The 15,475-nt window shown below is 41.5% G+C and overlaps 1 protein-coding gene across 1 annotated transcript in view; it reads right to left on the minus strand.

The window, feature by feature from the left end:
* Positions 1-999: 999 nt before the first annotated feature.
* The window catches only part of SRD5A2 (steroid 5 alpha-reductase 2), a 57,808-nt gene continuing 43,332 nt past the window's right edge, over positions 1,000-15,475 (minus strand). Inside the window, exons 2-5 of the mRNA XM_032172618.2 lie at positions 8,435-8,598; positions 6,186-6,287; positions 4,124-4,274; positions 1,000-1,087 (exon numbers count right to left, since the gene is read on the minus strand). Coding sequence (XP_032028509.1) covers positions 1,021-1,087; positions 4,124-4,274; positions 6,186-6,287; positions 8,435-8,598 — 484 coding nt within the window. The 3' untranslated portion in view covers positions 1,000-1,020. The remainder of the gene's footprint in view (positions 1,088-4,123; positions 4,275-6,185; positions 6,288-8,434; positions 8,599-15,475) is intronic.

Below are 15,475 nucleotides of genomic sequence, written 5' to 3' on the forward strand. Positions count from 1 at the left end.
ATTCAAGCTGCCCCTAGGAGACACCTTCTTGAACAGGTCCTGAGAACTACAAGTAAGAAGCTCCAGGAAAGGAAATTTGCTTGGGGCTTCTGCTGTGCTTCATATTGTTGTGGACATCTGGTGGAGGCAAGCAGCATGTAACCTCATCATTAATTCTCTTTGTTTTACACTACTCATTATTTGGATATTGCCACTAGTTTCCAAAAACATGAGAGTTTGCAATGTCTATTGTAAAACTGTTCTCTACCCTCTCAGTAGCCATCCAGGGTCATGCCTTTTTCCTTGTGGTTATTAAAACCTGGCCTTCAAGAATAGCCATACCAGTTTTCCGGGGATTGTGAAATCGTCTGGAAAACAGAGGCACTCATCAACTAAGACACTGCACAAATTTGAAATGAGGTCAATGCATCAGTATCTTTTCAGCACTATGAGGAGAGGGCTCCTGTATTCAAGGTCTACCTAATAATTTCTCATCTTTCCTAATTAACCAAGAAAAAGGAAGACATGACTGGGGTTTTCATTTGGGAGTGGGTTTGCTCTGGGTCTGTGTGGCTTCAGAGTTTAAATCTCTGCTACTCTGTATGTGTACAAAATGCATACCTTTAATAAGGTCTATAAGCACTGCCTTCAAGTCAAAAAATTCTTGATTACAGAGTTGTCCTATATTGACAGGGAGTGGGTATGAAGTCACATGTACTTGGATTGCCCGGTGAAAGACATAGGAGAAGTTTGTACTTTCTCAGAGCAATAGCTAAGAAGCAACTGTCGCCATTTGGAAAAGTGGCTTTTTGAAGCTTCAGTTGGAGATCAGGATAGGGGTCCCTGGAAGGGTAGGAGTAAACTCCAAGCAGACACCACTCAGAATCCCCAGGCCAGCTGGCAGAACACCAGGAGACCTACTATTGTATATACACACATACATACATGTATATGAAGGACTATTATGAAAAGTACAGTTTCAGCAGCTTGACAGTTTTCATCAGCATTGTGGGAGCTCTGCTCCTTTTTAATTTGGTTTCTTTAAAAGATGAATGGAATAAGGGCTTTCCGAGATTTGGGGTAGTCCTCAAACATCTTGAGGTAGAACCTAAAAGACAAGAAAGGAATTTGTAAATATAATGGAGCAGTGGCTGACAGCTGAGGTTTGCTGTTACCAAATCTTTGTTACAAGTCAACCTACAGTTATTTTGGGCCTGACTATTTCGATGGTTATTTATGATTCTTATTTCCCCTTCCCACAGCCTATTTCTTGTAAATGTTGAAGCTTCTTTTGCTGGTAAATGAAAAGTAATAGGCAGAGGGTAGTGGTGATGGCTGTGCAACATTATGAATGTACCTAATGCCACTGAATTTTACAATTAAAAATGGCTAAAGTGGTAAAATTTTTGTTATGTATATTCTACCAGAAAAAAAAAATGTACTATCCAGAAGGAAGTACTTGTTTGGATTCAGCTGGGAAATACAGGGAACCAAAGACTATGGCAAAGCGAACCAGCAATGTTCCCAGGAAAATATCCTTTCATGAGGCCTGGGAATGCCAGCAAAATATCACCATGTATCATGGGTTGAATTTTGTCTCATCAAAAGATATGTTGAAGTCCTAACCCCCAGTACTTGAGAGGGTAATTTTTTTTTTCTGGAACTAGGACCATTGCAGATAAAATTAAGATGAGGTCATACTGGAGCAAGGTGTGCCCTTAATCCAATATGACTGTGTCCTAAAAAGAAGAGGAGAAGAGACAAAGAGACAGAGACAGAGACACACAGGAGAGAAGGCCATGTGAAGACGGAGGCAGAGATCAGAGTGATGCAGCTATAAGCCACGGAACACCAAGAGTTGCAGGCCACCATTAGAAGCTAAAAAGAGGCAAGGAAGAATTCTTCCCTAGAGGCATCACAGGGGCCTGGCCCTGCCTACGCCTCGATTTCAAACTTCTAGCCTCCAGAACTATGAAAGAACAAATCTGTGTTGTTTTAAGCCGCCCAGTTTGTGGTAATGTATTGCAGCAGCCACAGGAGACGAATGCATCTTATAAGAATCCTGTCTCCTTAAGTTGCCAGGCTGTCCTCCTAACTAGTTGATGCTGGCAGCCCTCAAGGCATAATCAAGATGATACACTGTATTAAAGTATCTTAGTTTGAATTAGGGGGCAAATAATAAGTTACAAAAGGTGGCTGGTTTTCGGTACTGTGATTTGAGAAGTCTGGTGGGCTGCCTTCGCCCGTGCTGCCTCTGCTGTGAGTGCCTGGCTTTGTTTTATAGAAGCCTTCACAAAGTCCTGTTAGTCTATTAAAAACTACGCCTTCTGGCCCTTCTCCAGGAGGTCTGACATCACAGGATGAGGCCTCAATTTGGGTTTTGCTGTTGCAGCAGCTGAAAACGTCTGGTGGAGTTACCATCCCTCCCCTAACCAAGCACAGTAGAGTCCACACTTCCCAGGGACCCTCCAAGTGCTGAGTGATGCCTTCTCTTCTCCCATTCCCGCTCTGCCTCTGGTGGGCAGCAGACCCAGCCTGAGATGGTAAGAACTGTTATGACTCTTTTATGGGCTGGGAACCCTCTGCCACCCTTCCTCACAGAGTCTAGGAGGTGGTAGGAATAGGTCACGAGCTGTTGCTTCATTTATTTCAGAACTGTTGTCCTCGAACAATTCTACTCAGAAAAAAGGAACTCATTCTTAGTTAAATCTTCAAAACTAGGCATTGAGTCATAACCCCAGGGTCCTGGTTCCAAGACCACTCATTCCGTGTTTGAGTAGCCACAGTCTCCAGTAATTATAGGCTTTCTCTTTCCACGAAAGCCATTTTAGGGAAAGGATCTGAAATTTACACTTGGCAAGTTAAAGCCTGATAACAACCTAATATATTACCTTTCACTTCCAGCAATACTTTTAGTTAATTCTTTTGTCCGGACTCCACCCCAGGTTAGTGGGTTAGTGAAGCCTTAGGCCAGACCTTCAGAGGAAGGGTTCTGAAACAACTGCAATTCCCTGCATATCCCAGCAGATGGGGCAGTCCCAAGATTGCCCCATACATGCGATTTCTTGTCCTACCTTCCCCGGAAGCCAGGGTTGGCGTTGGTTATGATTTATAGAGGCTGGGTGTCAGGGAAGGAAGGCAGTACCAAAATAAACTCTGGCACTGCAGAGATTCCAGGGGAAATAATCCTTCTGGGGTTCCAGGGCTCTGTGATTACCTGAACTGTTAGCACCAGATCTTGTAGCCAAAAATAGCAGCCACATAGTCACCAAGATAGTACTTTTTCCAAGTGGCTCTCTAGCCTGCTGTGCCTCAGAACATCTGTGGAGGCCAGGCATGGTGGCTCATGCCTGTAATCCCAGCACTTTGGGAGGCCGAGGCAGGCCGATCACTTGAGGTCAGGAGTTCAAGGACAGCCTGGCCAACATGGTGAAACCTGTCTCTACTAAAAACGCAAAAAGTTAGCTGGGCATGGTGGTGGGCCTGTAGTCTCAGCCATTTGGAAGGCTGAGGTGGGAGAATCACATGAACCTGGGAGGTGGAGGCTGCAGTGAGGCAAGATCGCCCCATTGCACTTCAGCCTGGGCAACAGAGTGAGACTCCGACTCAAAAATAAATAAATAAATAAATAAATATCTGTGGCGTTTTGGAAATTGCTAGCCATGGTCCCACCTATGGAGCACACTTCCGGAAATGTGGTGGGAGGGGATGAAATTGAAGCATGGAAATGGAAGCAGCTTCTTCTGCTTCTTGAGGCTTTATCTAACCATCTCCAGGTAAGCCTGCCTGGTGGGCACAAAGCCTGGGTCAGCTAACTCATGAAGGTGCAAGGCACTTCTTGCTGGACAGCCTTCTTCAACAAGACAGGCACAGGACCTTCCCAGCCATCTCCTCAGTTGCCTCTGTTTACATGGACTTACGTTTGTTCTTAGAAAAAATTTCATTACTGCTACTCTCATCCAGCTAACTTCCAACTTCAATACAAGCCCAGTAAGTCAGAATATGCTAACCCAGATTATTGTATCAACCTTCCCTTAAAAAATTAAATATCTTCGGTTTCTAAATCTTCCTCTGCGGGTTAAAAAAGCCTGTTTGGAAAAGAAGAGAGCTACGTGAATGCTGCCACTTTTATTGAAAAGTTTACCTGTGGTGGTGAAAAGCTCGCAGCCCAAGGAAACAAAGTGAGAAAAATGCAAATGCAATTGCTGGGAGGGACCAAGTGGCCAGGGCATAGCCGATCCATTCAATGATCTCACCGAGGAAATTGGCTCCAGAAACATACGTAAACAAGCCACCTGCGTGCAGAAGAATCGGAAGGTCAATCATTGCAACTGAATCATTGTGACATTAAACCCATCTGTGTTGTTCGAAAATACACAAAGGCAGCAAGAACAAATGTGGGGCTGGAGACTCCCTCCACAGTTGTAGGAGTTTGGTGGAATCCTCTTGGGTAGAAGGGGAGACAAAGCAACAACAGCCTGTTGCCTGAAGAACATTCTGGAGTCACAAAGAGTGGCCTCAACTGCTTAACAGGCTCCGTCCAAATCTGTAACAACTGCTGGACCATTAGCTTTGGGTAGGACAAGGGAGAGGTGTAGGAGGTCTGGTTTTTGTTTTGTTCTATTAAGGAAGGTTTTTGGGCCACCTCTTACCTCCCCACTCCTTTCCTGGACACACACACTTTCACATTCACAGTCCCAAAATGTGAAACTGTGCACTACATTAAAATAATAAAAATCTGAACTCAAGGGAGAAGGAATTTAGATTCTCTTCTGGGATTTGCCCCTCCCCACCCTTCTGCAAAGCACTCTCCTCTGTTCATATTTAAAGTAGAGAGTAGGAGCTGCAGGTATTTGTCCTGCTGGAGGCTGGTGAAGTCGGCTTCTAGATTTTAAATGTTTTATTTTCTATCCAACCAGGTATTTCTTCTCTCAGGACTGTATCTAGAAATCAGCATATTTCTAATGATATTAAATATATCCACACTCAAATTTTATTACCCACATTAAACTGGGGATGTTTCAACCGAAACAATTTTGTTCTTTCTATAGTTATATAAAAATATTTTGTTTTAAATCATTCTCTATTGTAATTCAAAAGGTGGAAACTAATCTTGGCAACTGGTTTTTAAGCGCTTTCTCTGCTCTTATTTATCTAGTTATGGAGTGGATGTTTTTAAAATCAAAGCCCCTTAGAGTTGAATCTTTCTTGAAGATGAGACTGCATCAGTGGTTCCCAACATGTGATTCTCTAGGCCCTGGGAGGAACCATGGATCTAATGCAAAGGGCCTATAAATTGTCTATGAATACAGTAAATGGCACATCTTAACCTCCTAAATTATTTTTGTTTGATGTAGATACTGTTAGGATATTAACAACATTCAAATTCATTTGAATATGTCATTGAATTCATAGTAACTTTGTCATTAATTTCTTAATCAATGACTAATAATGTGCACTAACATCATCTCATAATTGAGGAAATTTTTTGATGTAAATAAAGGGTTGTATTTACATCAAAAACGGTGGAAGCCAAGGACCTACACAAATACCCATCTAAATCTATTGAAGGATGACTTGGACTGATTCACTCCCATCTGCGTATATTTGTCAATCTCATACCCTGGTTTCTTTGGAACAGTTAGGATTATAAACATGCTCACCTTTATCTCCAAAAATGCACTTGTGCTTGTAAGACCTCCCATCCTAAGTTTTGATTAAGTAAATATAGTTCTCTACACCTTTAAAAGTATATACAAATGGCAGGAAATACACAAGTTCTAGCCTTAACTGCTCACAAGATAAGTCTAGATCAATTGGAGGGGACACATTTATTGGCCAAGCATTCAGCATCATTTGCAAACCTAGAAAGGATCAGCCCTCTTTACATGACAATCTTACCTACTGCCCTGAGGTTGTAGGTAGCCGATTCCAACCCTACTCAAATCTCCGACTCTCTCCCACCTTCTGGGTATTGTAGTCTCGCACCTTCCTGAGGGCTCTGGTAGCTCTCTGGAGCTTCTGGGTTCAGATTAGAAATGCAGACGTACTGTGATGGGACTGGGTTTGCAGGGGAAGTCAAGAGCAAGCTGAGCGGTATTGTATCATTTGTGCACTCACTATCCCCTCTCCATCTGCTACCATAGCATCATCCCTGGGACAGGCTCCAGGCAAGAGTGAGAGTCTGGGGGCAGGGGAGACATTACCTTGTGGAATCCTGTAGCTGATTTCTCCAGGCTTCCTGAGCTGGCGCAATATATAGTCACTATGAATGTTGATTCCCATTCCCAAAATAAATAAGAAGACACCTTGACAAAGAAGAGAGAAAGGAGAAATGTTTTAAAAAATGTGTCCAGATTGTGGTGCTTTTTTCACAAACCAAGCTAAAATGAAAGGAGGGGCATTTAATTCCATAAAATGAAGGGAAGGGCATCTAATTTCTAAATCTAAGAATGGTCCTAAGATATGGCAGAAAGCGGAGAGGGCAATGAGTCCTGGTCCTGAACGGGGAGCACTGGGTGTGCTGTTTCCTAGACTCAGGCTGAAAGTACACAGTGGCACCATCGATGGAGACAGATCAGAAAAGAGAGGAGAGCAGGAGGCAGCACCATTGTCCAGTATTTAAATAGATAAACAAATAAATGAATGGATCATAATAGTAAGCCTTTAGCTCATTCACAAACAGTCAAATCGAGATTGCATATCTCAACAGCCGATTCCAGCCCCTTTTCTTTTGCCATCCCCCACTACAGAGGTTGGACTGAGAAAGGTGGTCACGTGAGCTAGTTCCACCAATAAGATGTAAAGTGAAGTCTTGGTGGGGGGACTTCCTTGGAAATCGTTTGCTTTTCTGATAAAAGGTGCAGGCCAGACCGGTGCCCCTACTTCCTCTTTCTTCCTGTCTTGATTGCCAGATGTAATGCCTTGAGCTACAATCAACATCTTGCAACCATGAAGTGATGAATAAGAGGACCACAGGTAAACATGCTAAGAATAGGGGTGACAGAAAGTGCCTGAGATATTAATGGTGTCGGTAAGCAACCACAGGAATGCAGAAGCCACCTACTTCGACACTTGTTGTTATGTAAGAACTATGAATTCTGAATTATTCCAGTCACTATTATATGGTTTTCTGAACACATTCCTGACTGAAACACCCACTCTCATGAAATAACGTAAGCTAGTTTGGAGGCATGGCCACTAACAAACTGACTTCCATCACTGCCAGTTCACACACACACACACACACATTCTGACATTAAAAGCAGCATACTACACACACTGTTCACATCTTTATTTATTTTACTTAGCCGCATATCCTGGAGGTGTCTCTACGTGCACTATCCACTGGTGCAGAAAGGGCCCTGTTCTGAGGTGAGGACAGCCAGGATCAGGGATGCTAGATCCTGCATCCCAGAAGGCATTATTACAGCCCAGAAACACTCACCACCCCACAGAGAGGCCCAGCCCAACCTGTTAGCAAAGCACATTGGTGCTTTTCAAAATATGTCAGGCAAAAAGCAAGAACAGTTTAGTTAAAACAATCAAGTCTATTCTCACCTTATTTGATTCGATATAAAACAAGGATTTTCTACCTTGTCTAGTCAAAAGATCATTAGCCTGGAAGAAAGGGTATCGGGAGGGGGATGGTAGGGGAGCGGGGAGGGAAGGGAGACAGCACACACAGCAGTGTCTTCAACTATTTTAGATAGGGTGGTCAGGGAAAGTCCCTTTGAGGAGGTGCAAATTGGTGGGAAACTAAATAAAATGAGGAACCAACCCCCATGAATACATGGGGGCAAAGCCTTCTAGGCCAAGCTTGTCCAAACTGTAGCCTGTGGGCCACATGCAGCCCAGGACAGTTTTGGATGTGGCCCAACACAAATTCGTACACTTTCTTAAAACATTATGAAATTTTTTTAAGCTCATCAGCTATCATTGATGTTAGTGAATTATATGTGTAGCCCAAGGCAATTCTTCTTTTTCCAATGTAGTCCAGGGAAGCCAAAAGACTGGACACCCCTGTACTAGGACATCCCTGTAGAGGGAACAGCCCTATACAAAAACACCGGGGCTGGACAAGCTTGACAGCTTGTGGCACAGCAGGAAGGCCACTGGCACTGGAGCAGAGAAAAGGAGGTGCAGGGAGCCAGGAAAAGAGGTTGGGAAATTGGAAAGACCAAGAATATTTAGGATTTAAAGGCAGTGGGAAGGAATTTCTATTTTATTTTGAGAATAAAGGAAATCTACTGGAGAGTTTTGTGATGGGAAATGGCATGATATGTATTTAAACAATCTCTCTGGCTACCATATGGAGAAAAGACCAGGGTAGGGGTGAGGGAGGGGAAGATGGGATCATTACGAGGTCATTGCAGTAGGGAGAGGCCATGGCGATGTAGACTGTGGGAAGGGTTGTTAGCTGGGAAGTAGGTGAGAAGTGGCCAGATTCACTTACCCAAGCTAAACCGTATGTCTGTGTACCACCCATCAGGGTATTCAGCACAGTAAATCAGATAGTAGCCTTGAAGGACTCCATTTCCAGTGCAGAAGGCAATGCCTCTGAGAATGAGTATAGCTGGATAAGGCCTCCCTCGATTGAGCAGTGAGTACACAAATGTCCTGGGACACATGGGGAGGAAAGGTTAGGATTCACTGTTAAAAAAGAACATGGTCTCATCCCCACCTCTTTCTTAAGCTCACACCAGAAGGTTCAAAAACCAGGCTCTGCCATTTCGCCTTAACCCAATACAAATTATCTTCTCCAGGAGGATGTATATCATAGGCCAAAATAATTACATACCTGAAAAGTACAACCACTAAGAAATAATCAACAATATGTAATATATAAATAATTTATGTAATAAATTATGAATAACATGTACCATGCAAAGTGGAATTATCATGACAGAACAACAATTTTAAATAAGTACAATAAATATCCTTAAAGAAATGTTTCCTTCAAAGCAGAAAAAAATACTCACTTGAAAAAGAACTAAATAAAAATAATTTATCAAAAATTATAAAGCCTATTAGTGATAGAGTAAGAGCAAGATCTAGTTCTTCTGATAATCCCAGTTTTCTACATTAAACCTTTCTAATTACTCTTGAATTGGCATTTTCAAAAAGATGTACTGTCACTGTATGTGAATGAGTGATAGACTCAAAAAAGAGAATCCATAGTTAAGTAAGCTTGGGATCTATAACATCAGACAAGACCTAATATTTACTCATTGTGGGATTTCTTCAAGCCATGGCATACTAAGGATATGATGACTGTCTGAGAAGGAACCCCTAGTTTGGCACATTCATCACAGAGTTGGAGCTCCACTCCAGAAAACACTTTCCTAAACAGGGCAGATAATCCTATACACACAACTGGATCCTGAAGCTTTGAAAACTGATATTTGATTCTGTAAATTTTATATTCATTTTTCTTTCTTTGTCTCTTACACAAAAACACACACACATATGCATGCACACACACATATGTACAAATGCACACGCACATGCTCATGCTAGACAACCACACACATCTCCAGAGCATTCATCTGATCTTTTGCAGACAAGAAAGAGCAGACAAGATCTGCAGATTTCACAGATAATCACAGTTGCATTTTGGATAAGAACACCTATCCTTCAAAGTCTGGGAGGTTTGTCTTAGATTTCCTTCTCAAAAACAGGAAGTCTAAGAAATGCCCTGGGCTTCATGTCAGGGATGTGGGTCACCATTTTTTTACCTGGATCATATGTGAGTGTTGCCTCCTAAAATTGCTGAGGATGCAGTTATCTAATTTGATGCTTCCTATGAAGAAGCACATTTTAAACTATGGAGTGACTGGCAAAAGTATGCAGACAGGTGTTGCATTATGAGTGAGTCAATTTTTTTTTTTTTTTTTTTTTTTGAGATAGAGTCTTATTCTGTTGCCCAGGCTGGAGTGCAGTGGCGCGATCTCGGCTCACTGCAACCTCCACCTCCAGGGTTCAAGCAATTCTCCTGCCTCAGCCTCCCAAGCAGCTGAGACTACAGGCGCCCGCCACCATGCCCAGCTAATTTTTGTATGTCGTATTTCACCACATTGGCCAGGCTGGTCTGGAACTCTTGACCTCGTGATCCACCTGCTTCAGCCTCCCAAAGTGCTGGGATTACAGGCATGAGCCACCGCACCCAGCTGAGCCAAATTTTATAAACATAAAACATCAAGGTGGTATTGAAGACCTGCACTTTCCCCCTTGGCAACAGCAGTTCCAGATCTTTCCTCTCTTGGCTTAAATATTGACAATTCTGTTGGAACAGGGAGGCTGCTCAGGTGTTCTCAGGATGCCAAAACTTCTCACCTCTACCATCTGCTCTCCTGGCTAGTTAATGGACTATGAGGATCTTTAATTGTTTGTATTAAAAAGTTGAAGGCGAAGGAAAGGTTAGTTTCCTATGCTGTCTCCCTAGAAAGTAAATGCTGTCTGCTGTCTCCCTCTCCCCTTCACACCTGGACTCAGGTCTACTATGTAATCTGCAGAATGCCTGCCACCCCACCCAATCACAACAGTGCCTACACTTCATGTCTTTCAGTAAATAATTACCTTCTCTGTTTCTCACCTCCTTGAAAACACAAATACACACAACAAGGGAAAGGAAATTGAGTCTCTAATACCAGAGTGTGCATAAGTGAATTAGATTCATGAGTTTTACTTCCTTCCCCAGAGGGAAAAAGAACAGAGTGAAGATTTAGTGGGAGAGCAAGTGCTCTGTGGTTAAAAAGGTCAGGCTTGAAGGATTTCACTATTTCATCTGTGATCTTGGACAAACTCCTTCATCTGTAAACTGAGGTTAATTATTAACCTCATTGGATTATGAGGTTGGACTCATTGGACTACTGTTTTATGAGAATCATTGGATTCCTATCAAATTAAATAAGATGATGCAGGAAAAAGTAACTGCTATTTGTTTCTCCTTGCATTCACACTCCATGAGAGCTTTGGGAACCTGAAGGTGACTTCTTAGAAGGAAAGGATCCTGAAAGGCTACAGAAAGGTATTTTTTTTAAAGTTGTATTTTTGTAATACTTGTAGTAGAAGTATGTATTAATCAGGGCAGGCTCACTACTGTAACAAACAAATACAAAGTATCAAAAGATCAACATAATAAAAGCTCATTTCTTGCTCATGCCACAGTAAGATGCTATTCAAGCTTCTGCTCCACAGCCATTCAGGACCCAGGACCTTCCAAGGAATCTTCTGCATCTATCCAGCAGGCAAAGGAAGAGAGGACAAGGAGGATTGTGTAGAAGATTTTCTTAATGGCCATGCTTCAGGCTGGAAGTGGCATAAATTTCACCCTCATTCTTTTGGCCCCACCCAACTGCAAGGGAAGCTGGGAAATGTAGCCAATTGGGTTTCCCAGCAGGAAAAAGAAGGAGGTTTGGTGAACACATGGTACAGACAGAAGACTTTGGAGAACTAGAAGTCCCGGAGAACAAATAAAGTTCATCTAATCTGAATAACTTTGCTATTGGAAAGCTGGAAATAGTTCAAAGCTTGTTTCACTGTAGAAAAAGACAAAGACAATGACGAGAAGCCGGAGAGAGTCTATTAGCCCAAGAGGCTGGCAATTGGTGCTGTAGAGTTGTAAGTGAGTTTCCCCTTCAGATCCCATCCTCCACCTATGGTCTGAGACTCAGTTTCCCTGGTTTGGGACCACATCACTTTAATTACCTCCTACACCTCTAATGTAAATTTTCATTCTTTTATGTTTGTTCTTATACCGAGACTGATAAGTACTCTGTAAATATAAAGTTTTTTTATCATTGCTAAGTAAATATTCATTTGGGGGGATTCATTGGAAAGGGTTAACTGAAATTGCAAATCCAAATTAAACCAAAGAAAAAAAGCTTTAAAATTACACATCTTGCATAGACCAACTCATATTTAACTAAGTCTTCTTCAAATATAAATGCTATTGCTAAGATTATCAAGCCAATTGAAGACTTTTCACTATATGAAATTTTAGACTCATTGTCAATCAAAATAAATTCAAACTCTATATATAAATACAAAGTTTCCATGTATATATTTAACTGTTCTGTATAGTAATTACTCCTTTCTTGACCCTGTAACCTTATTCATCTACTACTCCATTTTCCTGCTTTCCTTTATAGCAACTCCAGAGAGTTGCCTATGCTCGCCATCTCTGTCTTCTCCTCCACTTCTTTCCTCCTTCCTCCTCCTCCCATAGAAACAAATCTTGGTGGGGCCACCAGAGACCATCACATTCCCAAACCCAAGAATCAGTTTACAACTCTCTTCTTATTTGACAAATTAATCACTCCCTCTTTCTGGAAACACTTTCTTTACCAGCTTCCAGCACATCACACTCTCTTGGTTCTTCTGCTTCACTGATCTGTTCTCATTTTCCTTTGCTGGTTTCTCCTCATCCTCCTGACCTCTAAATATGAGAGTGCCCCCAGAAGTCAGGACTCTTTTTCTTCTTTATTTACAGTCTCTGTCTATGTGATCACATCTAGACATATCATTAAATATCATTCCTATAATCTGAATGTGTCCCCCAAAATTTGTGTGCTGGAAATTTAATCCCCAATGCAACGGTGCTGAAAGGTGGGGCCTTTTAGGAGGTGTTTAGGTCATGATGGCTCTGCCAACATGAATGGATTAATGCTGCTATAAATAGGACTTGAGGGAGTAGATTTGCTCATTCTTGCCCTTTCACCTTCTGCCTTCCTCCATGTGAGAATACACCAAGAAGGCCTCCATCAGATGCTGGCACCTTGGTCTTGTACCTCCCAGCCTCTAGAACCGTATGAAATAGATTTCTGCTCTTTGTAAATTACCCAGTCTCAGGTATTCTGTTACAGCAGCACAAAACGGACAAAAACAATTATCTATAGGACAGCAAGTCCCAAATTGATATCTCCAGACAGGATATCTGCAGTCCTTAAACTCAGACTCATATGGGCAACCTCCTACTATACCTCTAGTTTCATGGATATTTCAATTTTAACACAGTCAAACCCAAACCTCTGATTCCCCATTCTTCTCCAAACTTGCACTTCCCTCAGTCTTCCCCATCTCAGTAAATGCCAAGTTTATTCTTCCAATTGCTTAAGCCAAAGACCTTAGACCATCTTTGATCTCTCTCTCTCTCTCTCTCTCATTCTCTCATATCCCACATAAAATCTGTTAGCAATTTCTGTCATCTTTATCTGCAAAATATTTTCAGAATCTGGCCACATCTCACCAACTCCACTATTCCATCTGAGTTTAATCTCTCATTAAACCTCTCCTGGGTATTTGTAAAAGCCTCCTCCATTTGACCACCACATTTACTCCACTGCAATCTATTCTCATATAGCAGACCAAGTAAAACTGTAAACTGGATCATATTACTTCTCTCTGAAAACCTCCTTCATGACTAAATGAAAGCCCAAATTCTTGACTGCCTTGAAGACCCTAGACAGTCTGATTCCTCAACTACATCTCTGCTCTCTTCTACCACTTTTATCTTTGTCCATCTCACTGCAGCCACTCTGCTCAAATGTTAGCTTCCCTGACCACCTTATGTAAAAGAAATAACCTCCAATGCCTCCAGCACTCACCAGCTTCATGAATCTACTTTACTTTTTCCAGTAGCATTTTTTACTAACATATTCTGCTTTCTGTGTTTATTGTCCACCTCTTCCCACAAGAATGTATGCACCATAAAGAGAGGAATGTTATCTATTTTGTTCATCACTATATCTGCAATGCCTTGAACAGTGCCTGGCACACAGTAGGCCCGGAATTAATTTTGAATGAAAGAGAGCCTATCATGTGCTATAAGTGGCACACATCATATGCATGCAGAGCTTCAAATTTTATCTCACTGTATATGCATCATAACTTTTACTTCCAGGGGGGGTGTGAAGTAGAGATGCTTTTCCACATTCCTCCTGCTACATATAATTGAGTCTCTGGACATTATTTAAAAAGCAAACATGAGAAGATTCTAAAAGTTGGAGAGAACAAGGCACATGGGCTAGAGACCTTAGAATTTGAAGAAAAACAAAGCAGTGTGTTCCTGGGTTTTCATTTTGCCTCATATATTCCAGATTTAGAGCTGATGAAGTTGGCAACCATAAAATGGAAACGTCACAGATCAAAAAGGCCAAACAAAATCTTACTTTCTCTAGACAAGGAATGAGAAAAAGGGAAAAACCAGAAAGACAAAAACTTTTAGAATATAGTTGCTCTGCTATAGCAAACACCACAGAAAAACTGGCTCACTCTCACCCCACCAGCAAAGTCTGAGGGAAGTGCAGAAGCCTGTGCTTCCCCTTTACCAAGCTGTGATAGGCTCTCTAACCCCTTGCCAGGCTGTGTCAGGAAAGGCTGGGTAGGGAGTCAGGAATTCCTACTGGGAAGTAACAAGCTCATCCCACTTCTCCACAGTGTTAGTAGAGACCACATAGGGAGCCAGGACTTCTTAACTCCACATCTTCCTGCTGGCCTGGGTAGTATCAGAGAAGCCCTGGTGGAGAGTTGGAATATTCACCGTTTCCCAGTGACAACAAGGCCACCTCCCCTCCTCCACTGCATTCTATGGTGTCAGTAGAAACCAGTTGGGAGGTGAAAGGAAACATTCCCAACTCTCTCAGCCAAACAGATATCAGTGGAGGACTAACAGGGAGCCAAAAATCCCACCGCCACACAAAAGTAACAAGGAGCCTCCACATTCAGGTTTCAAAATGTCCAGGTTTCAACTGAAAATAACTTAACATACCAAGAATCAAGAAGGTCTCAAACTGAATTTTTAAAAATCAATAGATGCCAATACACTATATTATGTAATTCTAAATGTATGAAGGGGGAATATTTAAGACAATTATATTATAAATGAGGAAGAAAAAAGTGGCATTGTGGGAAGTATGTTTTCTACACCCAAACTGGTAAAATGACAACACTTTTAAACTGTGAAAAGTTGTGCATATATAATTTAACACCAAGAGCAATCACTAAAAAACTATATGAAAGAGATTCTCTTGTATCAAATCTAAGGATAAATCAAAATGAAATTCTAAAAAATGTTCCTATAATCACCAGGAAGCATAAAAAAAGAAAGCACATAGAAAAACAGATAGCACAAATATAAAACAAAAAATAAAATTTCAGACTTAAGCATTAATACGTTAATAATTACAATAAATGTAAAGAATTCAAATCATTGTAAAGACAAGAGTTGGCTAAAGACAATTAAAAGACAAGAGTTGACTAAAACATAACCAAACAATAGGTTGATGACAAGAAACTCACTCAAATATAATAATATAGTCAGAGTAAAAGTAATAAAAAGGGGAAAAGATGTATTGTAGAAACATTAAATAAAGGAAGGTAGGGAGAGCATCCTGGGGAGCTGGAAGAGTAAGAAACATGAGGAATCTGTCTCCCTGCTTAGGCAATAATTGCACTGACAGAGTATGATTGATATAACTGTTTGGAAATCTGGAGT

The sequence above is a fragment of the Hylobates moloch genome, unplaced genomic scaffold (genome assembly GCF_009828535.3).
Source record: "Hylobates moloch isolate HMO894 unplaced genomic scaffold, HMol_V3 SCAFFOLD_13, whole genome shotgun sequence".
Taxonomy (NCBI): domain Eukaryota; kingdom Metazoa; phylum Chordata; class Mammalia; order Primates; family Hylobatidae; genus Hylobates; species Hylobates moloch.